Raw genomic sequence first — 16191 nt, 5'->3', positions numbered from 1 at the left:
ATTATTTAGGAATACATTATTTTATAATAATTTATAAGCACATTATATATTTGTATTTATATATAAATACATTACTATATTATTTTATAATTATTTATAAATGCATTATATATATATATTTGTAATGCAGGTTGATAACAGAAGCAACTACAACATACACTTTCCTTATGAGATTTCTCAGACCTTAATATATGCTTTTTGTTTGATATAATGTCTTTCTCTTCTTGTTTATGTTTTTGTTGCATATTTCTTCCCCTTTTTTTTCAAAACATACATCTTTCTCCCGATTTTATAGGCAAGTAGATAGTGTACAGAACTAGGAAAATTCATGAAAGTTACAAAAAGTAAAAATCACTCAAAACCCCAACAACAGGAGCAAAGGAGAAAAAAGGTGATCCTTTTAAAAAAATAAGAAAAATTATTTATTTCTGCTCTCTTCATACACCTTGTTGTTCAGAAAACAATCTTACATGCACATGTGAGGTAACTCAGTCTCACATGCTCTGTTTAAAGGCAGAGCACCACAGGTGAAGCTGATTGGCTGTCCAGAGTTCTCAGCGTATGGGATCTAGCTTCCTGATTTTACATTAATTTCTGAAACTCAGAACTGTTATCTCCAAAAAGTGTTAAGAGAGTTGTAAAACAATAGTCACTCTATTCAATATTATAACTGTAGAAATGGAGTCTATTCTCTTTAAGAAAGTAAACGCTGAGGAGAGCATGCCACTGAGCTTCACTGGGGTGTCGGTGCAGGGTGCAAGTCAGCAGGGAAAAGCGCTGTGTTAAGCTTGTCTCTTTTATACCAAGAAGACACTTTAGTCCGAGCTTTCATGTGTGTCCCATGTTGTCTACTAGATGCTTCTTTTCTGCTGCTTTCATCCTTTTCCATATTTCATACCAGAGGATTGGTACAGCCTTTAAAACGACATTGATAAGAACAAATCCCACATCCACAGATTTCTTTGCAAAATGTACTCTAACCCATCAGAGAGCCTGGCAGTTTCATTCTCATCAATACTCCAGCCATGGGAAAACTCAATAGGACACAGACAAATCCACTGACTAGAATAAGAAACCCACTGAGTTTTGGAATGTTTGGAGCATTGGATTGGTCTAAGATAATGAAACCTAAGCCTCCCATTGTAAACAGGAAGCTGGATGCAAGTCCTCCCGTAATATATTGTCCATTGCTCAGTAGGCCAAGAAAGCTACTGGTCTCTTATGCCTGTGTTCATCAGTCACAGAGCCAACATTTGAGGGTTCAACAATAACATTATAAATTATTCCTCCAGTGATGAGGAAGTAAGATACCACCACCAGAGCATACACGGTCATGGCTGAGGGCATGTTCACCCAGGGCGGCTTCTTCAGGTTCAGGTTGGGGTATTTCAGCACTAAGAGTTGAACTCAGTACAAAGTCTCCATGTTGGTGGTGGCAAAGGCAGCTCTCAATCTCAAGCCACAAATGATCTTTAAAAGATAGGCCCTGGCTGGTGTGGCTCAGTGGATTGAGTATTAGCCTGTGAACCAAAGGGTTGCCAGTTTGATTCCCAGTCAGGGCACATGCCTGGGTTTCAGGCCAGGTCCTCAGTAGGAGGGTGTGTGAGAAGCAACCACACATTGATGTTTCTCTCCCTCTCTTTCTCCCACCCTTCCCCCTCTCTAAAAATAAATAAAAATATTTTAAAAAGAAAAAGATAGACTTTGACTTTAGAAGATTGGATTTGAATCAGCTCTTATTAGCTAAGTGACCATCCCTGGATGTAGATTCTTGAGCCTCAGTTTCTCCATATATAAAATGGGGATGATAATGTTTTCTGTCACATAAGGACAGGTAAAATATTATGTGTAAACTCTTTAGCCCAGGCCTCACATATGAAAGTGCTCAAAAATGTTGTTATTATTATTATTACTATTACCTCTGTTAACATTTTTATGTATTTCCCTCCGTCTACACATATTGCTTTACACAGCTGGATGATAATGTATATACAATTTAGTATCTAATTTTCCCATTTAGTATTACATCATTAACATTTTCTTATATTACTATTCTTTTCAAAAACATTTTAATGTTTGCATAAAAAGGAAAATAATAATCATTTCCCTTTTGGGGAGGTGTTTTGGTAATTTCTGGTTTTTCACCATTAAAGCAAACCCTGCTGCCCTGGCCAGTGTGGGCTCAGTTGGTTGGAGGGTTGTCCTACAGAGCAAAGGATTGCAGGTTCTATTCTCAGTCAGGGCACATACATGCCTGGGTTGTGTGTTCAGTCTCCGGTTGGAGCACATGCTAGAGGCAACTGATCAATGTTTCTCTCTCACATCAATGTTTCTTTCCCTCTCTCTCTCCCTCCCTTCCTCTCTCTAAAATCAATAAGCATGTCCTCAAGTGAGAATTAAAGAAGAAAGAAAGAACACTGCTTTGAACATATTTATGCTGTTACCTATGTTTCCTCTTTCTCTTAAATCTCTGGTTTTGTGGCCGGTCTTCACCATCAGACTGGAAGTTCATCAAGAGCACAGCCAATGTCTCTGCCATTAGACTGGGAGCTTCCCCGGAGTAGGGGCTATTCCCCATTTAGAAAAGGCCTCAGGCTGTAGCCAAGCTCTTCATGGCTGGTGGACGCCCTCAGTTTGTCCTGCCCAGCATCACTCCCTGGCCTCTGACAGTAGCCTCTCCTGCTTCCTGAGGTTTGGGAAGGCAGCCGATCATAGGGCATGCAGACCTAGGCAGGGATGGGGAATCTGAATTAGTGGTGAATTGACATAAGGAAAAAAGCTGTTGCATAGCCAAATCACAGCAGCATCCTCAAGAAACAATCCATGAGCTCCTGCTACTGGGAGTTTCAGGCCTAAAGTAGGTCACCCTGTTCCTTTTTCAGCTCTGTGATCCACCCAGTGTCCTTCTATTCCCTTCCCTTTTGCTGTCATTAGCCAGAGTAGGTTTTGATTGTGCCTGATCCAAATATTGGCACCAGAGAGCGGGGTTCAGGCCCAGACTTCAGGCCAAAAGCTCTGAGATTCCCGTTTAGGTTCAGCATTGGGAAAACAGCAGCCCATGGCACACAGAGGGAAAAAGCTTATCAAGTTGTGAGCTGCTGCAAACACCAGGGATCACGCACCCTCTGAGGTTCACTGTGTGGACTTGGCCATGGACCGACTTGTGGGGAATGAAGAAACCAGGAACACAGAATGGGATGGCTGCTTATAATGGCACTGAATAATGTCCAGCAAGACAAGCTTTAATGTCTAGATTATTGATTCAGGGAGTTAAATGAACTTCAAGACCTTTATGTGATATGGCTCAGAGAATCTGTTAAGACTGGTTGCTGCACAGTGTAATGTTATTAAAATATTATAAGGCTCAGGGAGTGTTAGAGTATGAGCAGCAAGGCCTCGAACCCATCCCATGTTCCTGAACAGTTAGACCAGGTCACCTGAGGAACTGGGGGATTCCTTACCTGGCCCCCTGACTCCTGACCAGGGAGAGCTAAGCCAAAGCCCCTGGTGCCCCTCTTACTCTCCAAATAATAAATCAAAAACAGTGTTATGTCCCCCCAGGGAATTGTAGAAATTAGTCACTATGATTCCTGTGGTGATTCCTATTTCTAGCAGGCATTTGTCACATTGGTTGTTTTTGGTTTTGCTTAATCGGCATCCTAACCTCCTTCTTATGTGAGGGTGATACCCTGCTGTGTGAGTCCTGGGGGGGCAGGTGGGCCACTTTTCTCCCTGAGGAAGCTCCTTACTCTGCCCACTCTGGACAGTTCTGATGGCATGCTGGCACTAGTTAGCAGTGGACCTCTGTGGCATGACTCCACCCCGCTCAGATGGCCCCGAGGACAGCGGGGAAGGGAAATCTGCATGGATGGTAGAACTTCAAGCTCTCTAACTACCCACCCCCAAAGATCCACATCCTGTCCCGCAGAACCTGTAAAGTTTGCCTTATTTGGAAAAGAGTCCTCTGCAGACACAACTAAAGATTTTGAGATAAGGAGATCCTACCAGATTATCTGGCTGGGTCCTAACCAAGGACAAGTGCCCTTCTAAGAGATACACAGAGGAGAAAACAAAGAAAAGATGACGTGACCATGGAGGCAGACACTGGAATGGTGTGGCCACAGCCAAGGAAGCTAGTGACTGGCAAAAGTTAAAGGAAGCAGGGGATGATTCTCCCCAGGACCTCTGCAGGGAGCATAGCTCCAGAATTGTAAGAGAACAAATTTCTGTTGATTCAAGCCACCAATTTGTGCTAATTTGTGGCAGCCTCAGGAAATACGCCACCTCTCATGTAAGGAGAGTGAGCCTGAGATAGATGAACGCCACTTTGGACAGAGCAAATAGAGTGAGTTAAGTAAGAGTTTAGGGAAACGGTGTGTGGATGGAGCTCTTGGAATGGGGGTGAAACCAGAAAGGATTTGGGCCCTTTGAGAACTTTCTTGAGAGGCCTGGCACTGCAGAAGCTTTAACATCAGGGGCAGGACCACTCACTCCACAGAGGCCAGCCTCTTTTCTCAGCGCACCCACCCAAGCCCCACCTGCACTGCCCTCGGGACTCATAATGAAGACATCAGTCTTGGGGCAGATGGAGACGGTGAATGGATCTTCTGCCGGGGCCAACACAGCCAGCCACTACTATCTCCCAAGAATCTCCACAAACTTGGAGTCCCCTAGTGCGACTTCTATAACTGTCAAAAGTCAATAAGAAAACAAACAACCCAGTTAAAGATTGTCTGGCAAAAGATTTGAATAACCACTTCATCAGAGAGGATATACGGATGGCAATTAAGCACATGAGAAAATGCTCAGCATCATTAGTCAGCAGGGCAATGCAAATCAAACTGCAATGACATAGAACTACACATCTATTAGAAAGGCTAAATTAAGGATTGTAAGAAATTACTACAAAGAGCTGTATGCCAAGAAATTTGAAAACCTAGATAAAATGGACAACTTTCTAGAAAAATATAATCTTCCAAAACTCAATGAAAAAGAAGCAGAAAGTCTGAACAGACCAATAACAACAAAAGAAATTGAAGCAGTAATCAAAAAACTCCCAACACACAAAAGCCCGGGACCAGATGGTTTCACAGGAGAATTCTACAAAGCATTTAAGGAAGAGCTAACCCCTATCCTTCACAGACTATTCCAAAAAAATCCAAAAAGTTGGGAGTCTCCCAAACTCTTTTTATGAGGCCAACATCATCCTAATTCCAAAACCAAATACACAACAAGGAAAGAAAACTTCAGGCCAATATCACTGATGAACATTGACGCTAAAATCCTCAACAAAATACTGGCAAACCGCATCCAACAATACATTAAAAAGATTATACACCATGACCAAGTGGGATTCATTCCAGGGATGCAAGGATGGTTCAATATTCGCAAGTCAGTAAATGTAATACATCACATTAACAAAAGCAAAGACAAAAACCACATGATCATATCAATTGATGCAGAAAAAAGCATTTGATAAGGTACAGCACCCATTCATGATAAAAACACTCGGCAAAGTGGGAATAGAGGGAGCATTCCTCAACATAATAAAGGCCATATATGAGAGACCTTCAGCCAACATCATTCTCAATGGGCAAAAATTAAAACCTTTTCCATTAAGATCAGGAACAAGACAAGGCTGTCCACTTTCACCACTTCTATTCAATATAGTACTGGAAGTTTTAGCCACAGCAATCAGACAAGAAAAAGAAATAAAAGGCATTCAAATCGGAAAGGAGGAAACAAAACTGTCACTGTTTGCAGATGACATGATAGTATACATAGAAAATCCTATAGACTCTACCAAAAAAACTGCTTGACCTAATAAATGAATTTGGCAAAACAGCGGGATACAAACGTCAATATCCAGAAATCAAAGGCATTTCTGTACACCAACAATGAAACAGCAGAAGCAGAGATCAAGGAAAAAAATCCCATTTGAAATAGCAAAAAAGAAAAAATAAAATATCTAGGAATAAACCTAACCAAAGAGGTAAAAGACCTGTATTCAGAAAACTACACAACACTGAAGAAAGAAATCAAGGAAGACACAAACAAATGGAAACATATACCGTGTTCATGGATTGGAAGAATATCATCAAAATGTCCATACTACCCAAAGCAATTTACACATTCAATGCAATTCCTATTAAAGTACCAATGGCATATTTCACAGACATAGAACAAACACTTCAAAAATTTATATGGAATTATAAACAATCCCGAATAGCTGCTGCAATTTTGAGAAAGAAGAGTAAAGTAGGAGGGATCACAATACCCGACACTAAACTATATTACAAGGCTACTGTAATCAAAACAGCCTGGTACTGGCATAAAAACAGGCACATAGACCAGTGGAACAGAACAGAGAGCCCAGAAATAAGCCCAAGTCTCTATGGTCAATTAATATTTGACAAAGGAGGCAGCAACATAAAATGGAAGAAAAATAGCCTCTTCAACAAATGGTGTTGGAAGAACTGGACAGCCACGTGCAAAAAAATGAAACTTGAGCACCAACTTACACCACATACAAAAATAAATTCAAGGTGGATAAAAGACTTAAATATAAAACATGATACCATTAAAGTCCTAGAGGAGAACGTAGGTAGGAAAATCTCAGATATTTCACGAAGAAACTTTTTTACTGACGTGTCCCCTAGAGCAAGGGACATAAAGAATAAACAAATGGGACCTCATCAAAATGAAAAGCTTCTGCACAGCTAAAGAAAACAGTATCAAAATTAAAAGAGAACCAACTGTATGGGAAAACATACTTGCCAATGACACCTCAGACAAGGGTTTAATCTCCAAAATATAGAAAGAACTTACAAGACTACACTCTAAGAAGACAAGGAATCCAATTAAAAAGTGGGCAAAGGACTTGAACAGACACTTCCCCAAGGAGGACATACAGAAAATCCAAAGACACATGAAACGATGTTCAATATCGCTAGCTATCAGAGACATGCAAATTAAAACCACAATGAGATACCACTTCACACCAGACAGAATGGCCATCATAAACAAAGCAACAAACAACAAGTGTTGGAGAGGTTGTGGAGAAAAGGGGACCCTAGTGCACTGCTGGTGGGACTGCAGACTGGTACAACCCTATGGAAAGTAGTATGGAACTTCCTCAGAAAACTAAAAATGGATCTGCCTTTTGACCCTGCAATTCCACTGCCGGGACTCTATCCTAAGAATACTAAAACACCAATTCAAAAGAACCTATGCATCCCAATGTTCATAGCAGCACAATTTACAATAGCTAGATGCTAGAAGCAACCAAGATGCCCATCAGTAAATGAATGGATCACAAAACTATGGTACATTTACACAATGGAATTCTATGCAGCAGAAAGAAAGAAGGAGCTCCTACCCTTTGCAGCAGCATGTTTGGAACTGGAAAACATTATGCTAAGCGAAACAAGCCAGGCAGTGAAAGACAAATACCATATGATCTCACCTTTAACAAGAACCTAAATAACAAAACAAAGAAACAAGCAAAATATAACCAAAGACACTGAAATAGAGGACAGGCTGATGGTGACCGGAGGGGAGAGAAGAGGGAATTTAAGGGGACAGTGGGAAGGGTTCCCAGGAACAAACTTAAAGGACACATGGTCATAGACTAAGGGGAGGGTGGTAATGGGAGGGAAGTGGTGAGGGTGGAAGGGGGGACTGGATTGGGAGTAAAAAGTTTTAATCATTGTATTTGAACAATGATTAAAAAATAATAATAATAAAAAGAAAGGCTAAATTAAAGAAATAGCAACAAAGAACTGGACAATGCCAAGTACTGGTGAGGATGCGGAGCCACCGGAAGCTTTACATCGGTGATGGGAGTGCATGCTGGGTCAGCTGCTTTGGAAAGCAGTGGGCCATCTGGAAGTTGAAGCAAACATTTGCCATGAGTCTCAGCATCTCACTCGTGAGTGTTTGTCCCAGAAAAATAAAACTTTTTTGTATCAAGATTTTATTTATTTATTTCTAGAGAGGGAATGGAGGGAGATAGAGAGAGAGAAACATCAATGTGCGGTTGCTGAGGGTCATGGCCTGCAACCCAGGCATGTACCCTGGCTGGGAATTGAACCTGTGACACTTTGGTTTGCAGCCTGCGCTCAATCCACTGAGCTATGCCAGCCAGGGCCAGAAATAAAACTTTTATTCATGCAAAAACCTGGCCACAAATATGTGTAGTATCTTTATTCATAATTGCCCAAACTTTTCAGAAATAACCCAAATGTTCTTCATCAGGGAAATGGATATGTACCCTGTAGCTCCATCCATACAACGGACTCAGCAACATAAAGTAAACAAACCTCTGAAACCTGCACCTCATGTGCAGACCTCAGCTGTACTGTGCTGAGTAAAAGCAGCCAGGCCTGCCCTGGCTGGTGTGGGCCAGCTGGGCGGAGCATCGCCCTGTAACCGAAAGGTTGCAGTCTGATTCCCGATGGGGCACATGCCTGGGCTGTGGGTTCGATCTGGTCCCAGTGTATATGATTCCCAGTCAGGGTGGATACAAGAAGCAACCAATCGATGTTTCTCCCTTTCTCTCTCTCTAAAAGCAATAAAAAATGTTCAAAGATTTAAAAAATTAAAATATTAAAAATTTAAAGAAGTCAGCCCTGGCCAGTGCCTCAGTTTGTTGGAGCATTGTCCTGTGCACCAAAAAGTTTGCCAGTTTGACCCTGGTCAGGGCACATAACTAAGTTGCAGGTTTGATCCCCTATCTGGGCATGTACAGGAGGCTACTGATCGATATGTCTCTCACATCGATGCGTGTGTCTCTCTCTCGCTCTCTCGGTCCCTTTTTCTCTCTCCAGAATCCATAAACATACCCTTAGGTGAGGATTATTTTTAAATTTTAAATAAAAAATAAAAGAAGCCAGACTCCCCAGAAGTTCATATTGTGTGATTTCATCTACATCACATTATGGGAAAGGCAGAACTAGAGGGAAATAAAACAGATTGGTGGCCTCCAGGATTTGGCGGTGGGATCGGTTACAAAGGGGCGGTACTAGGGAATTTTGAGGAGTGGTGGAAGTGTTCTGTATATCGGTTGTGGTGGTGGTTACATGACATATGCGTTTGTCAAAACTCATAGGACTGCAACTACAAAGGGTGGATTTCACTGTGTCAATTGTACTTTAACTTCTTTAAAGGAGGATTACTAATGTTGGTTGTTGGTGGGGTGCCAAACCCTGACTACCCGGAGGAGGAGGTGCTGATACACAGAGGGCGCAGAAGGAGCATGTGCAGAACTCAGAAATGCCTGGGCTGCCTCCTGCTCCTGCCAAGTCCAGTGTAAAAATTAATGGAAGGGGGAAACGTATTAATGTAGACTTCAGCCACCCAACACAGGGGCAGGACCGTCAAGGGCCCAGATAGATCGGGAATATAAGGTCTGGGTCACTGTCTGGCATTAAGAACCCCAATCAGCAGAGATGCCGGCCGAGGGTGCGGGAACGTGGGATGGGGGAAGTCGTAAGTACTACCTGCAGCCAGGTGGCATCTGCAGGAAGGACTCCAGTATCTACCCAACTTTCTTCCTTGCTGTATCATGTATATATTTTTATATCTCATAATTCTCTTCTCTTTCTTGTTTAACTTTACAATTTAACCTCTAAGCTGCAGAATGTTGAGATGTGGTCATGACCAAAGTAAAAGGACAACCCTGGGGCAGTGACTGCTGAGACACCAGGCCAGCCACTGGTCTTACAGAGGATGGGTGTGATGTGTTTGAAGGGAGCTCTGACGAGGAGTGGGAATTACAAATATGGAAAAATGGGTTATTGGCCAGCTGAAGGGAGGGACCACACTAAGAGAACAGAGCACAAACTTCACTAGGACCAGGAGGGTGAGGTAGAACAAGAGACACCTTCACAGCAGCCACAGAAGACCCAGAAGGCCATAAAGACCTCTACCCCTGCTTCCTCAAAGCTACATAAACTTCACTCCACACTCGGTACAATCTTGGTCAGGAGCATGGGTGCTGAGAAGAACCCAAAGGCTGAGTATTGAATTTAAAAAAGACAGGCAACCTGGAAGTCCCTATGAGTCTCGCTGCCTGTCCTCACCTGAACACGATGGAGACTGGAGAGTCAGAGGAAATTTAAGTTACAATTATGCTGAAACCCACTGTAATCTGAGCCTGCTTCTTGGGGAAGAAGTGCTATCTGGGGGCTAAACAGGCTACAGTGGAGTAGAGGAGATATTCATTGTTGTTTGCCCAGAATCCTTCCCCTTTTCTTTGGTAACAAAACCCACTCTATTTGGAGAACTGCCCCTCCCCATTCTGTGAGGCCCAGGTGGGGCTGTCCTTCCAGGGCTCTGCCCAGGGCAGACCACAGCTGGGGGCTGGAGGACACACAAGCTAAGTCAACCAGAGTCTCTGGACAGGGAATCTGAATCTTGAGCGGATTCCCTGTCTGCTCCCTGCTCTGACTCCTGGGTTGTCGCACATTTGACCTTAATCCAGAGCTATGAGCTCTTCCCCAGAACTGAGATGTCTGTGTCTGTGCCTTAAGCAAAGGGGATGTGTTATAGGAAGATGGAGGAGTTTCAGGCCCTACAGGGGCAGGAATGGGAATGGTGTGTGTGTGTGTGTGTGTGTGTGTGTGTGTGTGTGTGTGTGTGTGTGTAACCAGGACCCAGAACTCCATCCAAAGTCAGGGAATGGCTGCTGCTGCTTCTTCCTGAAAGGCTAATCTATCCTTCCTCCCCTCTGCTAACCAGCTTTTTCGTTTTCCTCATCAGCTCATCAGAAAATTGCCTTCCTGGGCTTCCCTCATTCCATGTTTTAGACCAGCTCAAGGGCAAACTGTTGGGCAGTATACCCCCTGGGAGAGGCATTTAGATTGGCAGCCCACCCCCATCCAGTCTGTTGGGGTGGGGAGCAAAGAGCTCATTCCCTAGAGGGGCGGCCAGAGGCCCACCGCATGTGTCTGGGGCACATCTTGAACAATGGAGACTGGGAGACACCCAAGAGGAGTTGGCCACATTCCTAGGTCTATAGCCACCGCGTCCCAGCCCCACTCCGCAGGAAGCGTGGCACCACCCCAGTCCCCAGCATCCCAGGTGGCAAAATTCGACCAGGGCAAATTTTTTGCTTCATTTTTGTTTGTTTTTTAATTGAGGTGCAGTATCTACATTACATACAGTAAAATACTCAAATCTGAAGCAGGCACTAGGTGGATTTTTACATGTGTGCTACCAACACCCCAGATCCAAATTTAGAGCGATTCTGACACTCCAGAAGGCACCCCCAGTCACTATCCCTCCCAGATGCAACCCTGAAGATTTTTATCACCATAGGTTACTTCTGCCTCTCCTTGAACCTCATGTCAGTGGAATCTGTATTCACTTGTCTATGGCTTTTCTCACTCATGCCTGTGAGCGACACCCATGTGACTGCTCGTGGGAACCAGGACTCAGTTCTTTCTTGAAAGGGAAATGCAAAGCAAAATACTCCTTAGACTGGGGATTGGGTGATTACCCCTTATGAGATTTCGGTACAGAAAGTGCTTAATTCTTACTTCACATTTTGGAAGCACGAACATTGCCATCATTCTCTTTGCCATGCTCTTCATTTGTAATGAGAAAAACTCCATTCTCTCTCCTTGGGAAGTTGGCAGTGACCAGCTGGAGATGGGACCGATGCGTTTTCACAGCTTCACTCACAGCTAGAAATAGCTCCTCCATTCCTTCTTCCTTCCCCGGCCTTCTAGTCTCGACTTGTGGGAGCGGAACCATAATTAGCTTCCCTGTGGCTCCGGCTCTGGCTCCGGCTCCGCTCACAGCGGTGTTGGGGTGAAGCGGGTGGAGGGAGCAGAAGGGGCCAGGATGAGCTCATGGGAAAAGTGGTTTTTAACACTGAGTTCCATAAAAATGAGAGAGGACAGTGTTCTTTAATCAATGGTATTTCTGTGTCTCCAGAATCGGGTAGGTTTCTCTCTTTTTGAGAGGCTCCTGGCTGGTTCCTTCAGCTGCTCCCTTACTGTGTATTCTGTCCTCTGGTGGTGTCATTGGGGGGGCGGGTGCACAGGACCAGGCTGAGTACCTGGACGCTGGTCACTTCCCCAGAGGGTCTGCATACACTGTGCTTTTATAATGTTATTTTACTTTTTCAATTCCAGTCAACGTTCAATGTTATATTAGTTTCAGGCATACAGCATAGTGATTAGACATTTACATAACTTACAAAGTGATCCTTGTGATAAGTCTAATACCCACCTGGCACTATACGTAGATTTTTCTATATTACTAACGTATTCCCTGGGCTGTACTTCACATCCTGTGACTGTCTTATAACCGCCAATTTGTACTTCTTAATCCCTTCACTTTTTTCACTCAGTCCTTCAACGTCCCTCCCGTCTGGCAACCATTAGTCTGTTCTCTGTATTTATGAGTTTGTTTGTTTGGTGTGTTTGTGTGTTTTATTTTGTTCTGCATAGATTTCACACAGAAGTGAAATCATGTGGTATTTGTCTTTCTCTGTGCAACTGATTTCACTTAGCACAGTACCTGGCAGGCCCATTCTTATTGTCACACCACATACACTGTCTCATTCGATCCTGACCTAGTGACGGAGCCCTCATCCTCCTTAGGTAGATGGAACAGACTCAAGGAGCTTACAAATTTAAATAACTTGTCCAAGGTCATGCAGCTAGTTAGTGCTGAGCTTGGAAGCCAAGTCTGGATCGAAGCTGTGCTGGAAACACCCCAGTCTGGGGCCTCCACAGCGGAGCCATTTCCCACCACCTGGGCCAGGAGGCCATTCCTGGCTGCAGTGGCCAGTGTCCTGGGAAGGCTGCTCGGGTCCCACACCTGAGCACACCCAGGCAGCTGCGCCCTTCCCAGCCTCCAGCCCCTGGGCCACCTGAGGCTCACAGACCTCCTCTTGCTCACATATGGCCTTGGGGAGGGGGCAGGGTGAGTCTTAACTGAAGGGGTGATTCTTACATGCTGGAATTGCAGATATTAAGTAAAATTTTAAAAAAGAAACTAGAGAGAATCATTTGAGGATTTCCTAAGGGCCTCTGAAATTACTCTTGGAGACAGCGCCGCCCCCCCCCCTCCCCCCGCCACCAGTGCAAGGGCGGGAGGAGGTCCACCCAGAGTGAGAACACAGCCCCTGGCCATGAGGCTGCAGGGCTGGTCCGCAGGGACCTGGGCCTGCCCTAAAGTCCCCAAGGGGGCCTGGGAAGGTTGAGGAGTGGGGAGGCTGCGATCCTCCTCCCCTGAGCCTGACATTGCCAGACACCTGGGTTTGAGTGAGGACAAAAGCAGGGCCAGCCTGGAGTGAGACAGGAGAGGTGCTGAGGGTGAAAATTTAGGGAGGTGCTTACACACTGGGTGCCTCCCTTGCCTCACCCTAGTCCCAGCCCTGCCGAGGAGCGAGGGTACAAGAGGTGAGTGACAGCAAAAATAATAGCAGCTAACACACACTGCTTACAGGTGCCAAGCCCTGTCCTAAGCTCTGTCTGTCTATTAACATGTACTGTGTATAACATATATTAATTTGCTTAACCCTTACAGCTCTTGAAATTATCCTTATTTGACAGGTAAGAAAACTGAGACTCAGAACAGATAACTTGCCCAGCTACTGTTCCAGAGTCCACACTCTTAGCCACGTTGTGCTCTCACCACCGCACCATCCCCCCCAGATGTGAAAGGTGCCAGGTGCCCAGTTGCCACCCACTCACTTTATCAGGCTCCCCCGCCCCCTCCCCCAGCAGCATGGCCACAGCTGGGCCTCTGCTCACAGCAGGCCCTGAGAGATGGGGAAGGTGGGTCACATGTGAACAGGGCCCCTTTTATATCCCTACCACCCCAGCTGGCTCTGTCTTCTGTCACTTGCCCTGCTGGCGACTACCTACACCAGCTGTGCCCACTCATCATGGAGAAGATCCTTGTCCTTCTGCTTGTCACCCTCGCTGTGGCCTATGTGGTGCCTGACCCCCGGGGAATCATTATGAACCTGGTAAGAGGCTCTTCAGGGGAGGAGTCATCTGGATCACCCTGTGGGAATTTTTTTAAGCTTGGTTCTTGACCTCTGATGTCCCCATGTGGGGCTGCCAAAGGGCTGGGAGGTGACGCATCTCTTCCTTTGCTGCCTGTGCCCTGCCCTGTGCCTCTGCCCAGGGGCCCCAGAAAAGGCTGATCAGCAGGGCACGCGCTCAGCACAGTGGTTTGATCTGGCTAAGGGAGCTTTTAAAAACCCAGGGCCCTAGGTGTCCCCCTAGAAATGCCGGCTCAGAGCCCAGTGTTTAAAAAGCTCCCCCAGTGATTCCAGCTCCGACCTGCAGTGCACACTTCCTGCGTGCCAGACACAGTTCTAAATACCCCACGAATACTTACTCATTCAGTCCTCACACTGACCCCCTGAGACAGGTACTGTTATTATCAACGCTGTTTCCAGATGGAAAGCTGACATAGAGGAAGGTTGGGCAACCTGCCTGGGGCCACACAGCTGGAATGTATTGAGCAGGGGTGGAGCACGGGCTCAGCTCCAGAGCCATGCTGTCCCCACTGCGCCACACTGCCTCTCGGAGGGTAGACCAGGGAAAGCCCTTTGGGGCCACCCGTCCTGTCCAGAGGTCCTTAAATTGGTCCCATGCCTGGGCCTGGTGGACAGAACCTCCCTGAGATTATGTGCAAAATTCTGTGACGGGAGGGAGTTTTCCAGGGAGATGGTCCTTAATTTTCACAGGCTCCTTGCTCAAAGGGTGTGGACCCAGAGAGGTTTGAAGCCCCTGTTTGGGGCACATGTGCACCTTCCAGGGGAACACTGAGGCAGAGTGTGGGCCAGCGACTTTCCCGGGGTCACCCAGCAAGCGGGTGTCCTGCTCCCACAGCCTGGGACTGCTTCTGCTTGCCACACTGCCAGTTTCTCACGAGGGTGGGGGGACCCCGTGAGGGAGGAGTCCTGGCTGACGGCTTCCCCCGCAGGAAGAGGGCGAGCTCTGCATGAACAGCGCCCAGTGCAAGAGCAAATGCTGCCACCGGACAAGCGGACTGAGCCTGGCCCGCTGCGCACCCAAGGCCAGCGAGAACAGCGAGTGCTCTGCCACGGTGGGTGTAGAAGGAGTGTGTGTGTGTGTGTTGGGGGGCAGCCCAGAGCAGGAGGGCCCTGGAGGCTTGGGGATGGGATCAGGGAAGAGGTCAGCCTGGATCTTGAGACAAGAGAGGAAGGTCAACAGGCTTCAAACCACTTTCCTGTCCCATGGTTTCTCACAACTGACCAGAGATGGGTGGGGGCAGGGATGCGTGGGGGCAGATGGGTTGGTGTTCCCATTTCATGGATGGATAAATAGGGGCTCCCCAGAGAGATGTAGTTAGAAGGAACAAATGAGCCAGAGTGGGAGCCAGAACCTGAGTCCTCCAGGCCCACGAGTCCCCTGGGGGAGGCAACCGGGTGGAGAAGCACCATCTGAAAAGACAGATGGCCCGCTGGTTCCTGGGGTCAGGCCCAAAGCAGGTGATGCCCAAAGTAGCCCCCAACAGCCTGTGACTTCCCTGGCTCCACGTCTCTGCAGACACTCTATGGGGTTTACTACAAGTGTCCCTGTGAGCGGGGCCTGAAATGCGAGGCAGACAAGTCCATCGTGGGCTCCATCACCAACACGAACTTTGGCGTCTGCCAAGATGCTGGACGCTCCAAGGAGTGAAACCAACCACCCGCCCTGCCCCCAGCCCAGGACAGTTCCTGACCACCTCTCCCCTTCTGGCCTCCCCTTGACCGGCACCTGTTTCTGGTTGGGTTCTTGGCAATTAAAGCCCCTCCTGCAAACCTTCCCCAGCTCCTGCATGTTTTTGCTGAGTTGACGTCTTTCCTGATGTTCCTTCCATCAAGGCTCTGCCCCCCAGGTCAGAGGAAGGAGGGATGGGTCTGATGCGGGGCAAGATGAGTCTGCACAGACCGGAGACAAGGTGGTAAAGCAGATAATTCTCCATTGCTGGGGAGCAATCACACCTTCCTGAGGTGCCCTTCTCACCCCTCAAGTTCTCAGACAGAACAGACAGGCAAACATGGGGTGCACATAAACACACATGCACACACACAGCCCTTTGGTGGGGAGTTGTAAGGACCCATATTCTCTGCCCTGCGTCAAAGCACATCTGTCCCCATGCTGAGATCACGCCTCTTTTCTGGGCCCAGTGCTCAGATGTGACAACCAGCAGACA

General features: G+C 46.4%; 1 protein-coding gene and 1 pseudogene across 1 annotated transcript; one reads left to right on the top strand and one right to left on the bottom strand.

The window, feature by feature from the left end:
* Nucleotides 1-976: 976 nt before the first annotated feature.
* LOC123822154 lies at nt 977-1425 on the bottom strand (annotated as a pseudogene).
* Nucleotides 1426-13836: 12411 nt separating this feature from the next.
* On the top strand, nt 13837-15800 carry CLPS (colipase). The gene is made up of 3 exons (XM_045843458.1): nt 13837-13987; nt 14956-15078; nt 15543-15800. The coding sequence occupies exons 1-3, from the start codon at nt 13904-13906 to the stop codon at nt 15672-15674; spliced, it is 339 nt and encodes a 112-aa protein (XP_045699414.1). The 5' UTR covers nt 13837-13903; the 3' UTR covers nt 15675-15800.
* Nucleotides 15801-16191: the final 391 nt, after the last annotated feature.

This window comes from Phyllostomus hastatus, unplaced genomic scaffold (genome assembly GCF_019186645.2).
Source record: "Phyllostomus hastatus isolate PE091 unplaced genomic scaffold, TTU_PhHast_1.1 phas_contig_40, whole genome shotgun sequence".
NCBI classification, from domain to species: domain Eukaryota; kingdom Metazoa; phylum Chordata; class Mammalia; order Chiroptera; family Phyllostomidae; genus Phyllostomus; species Phyllostomus hastatus.
This window is presented reverse-complemented; position numbering and strand designations above follow the sequence as displayed.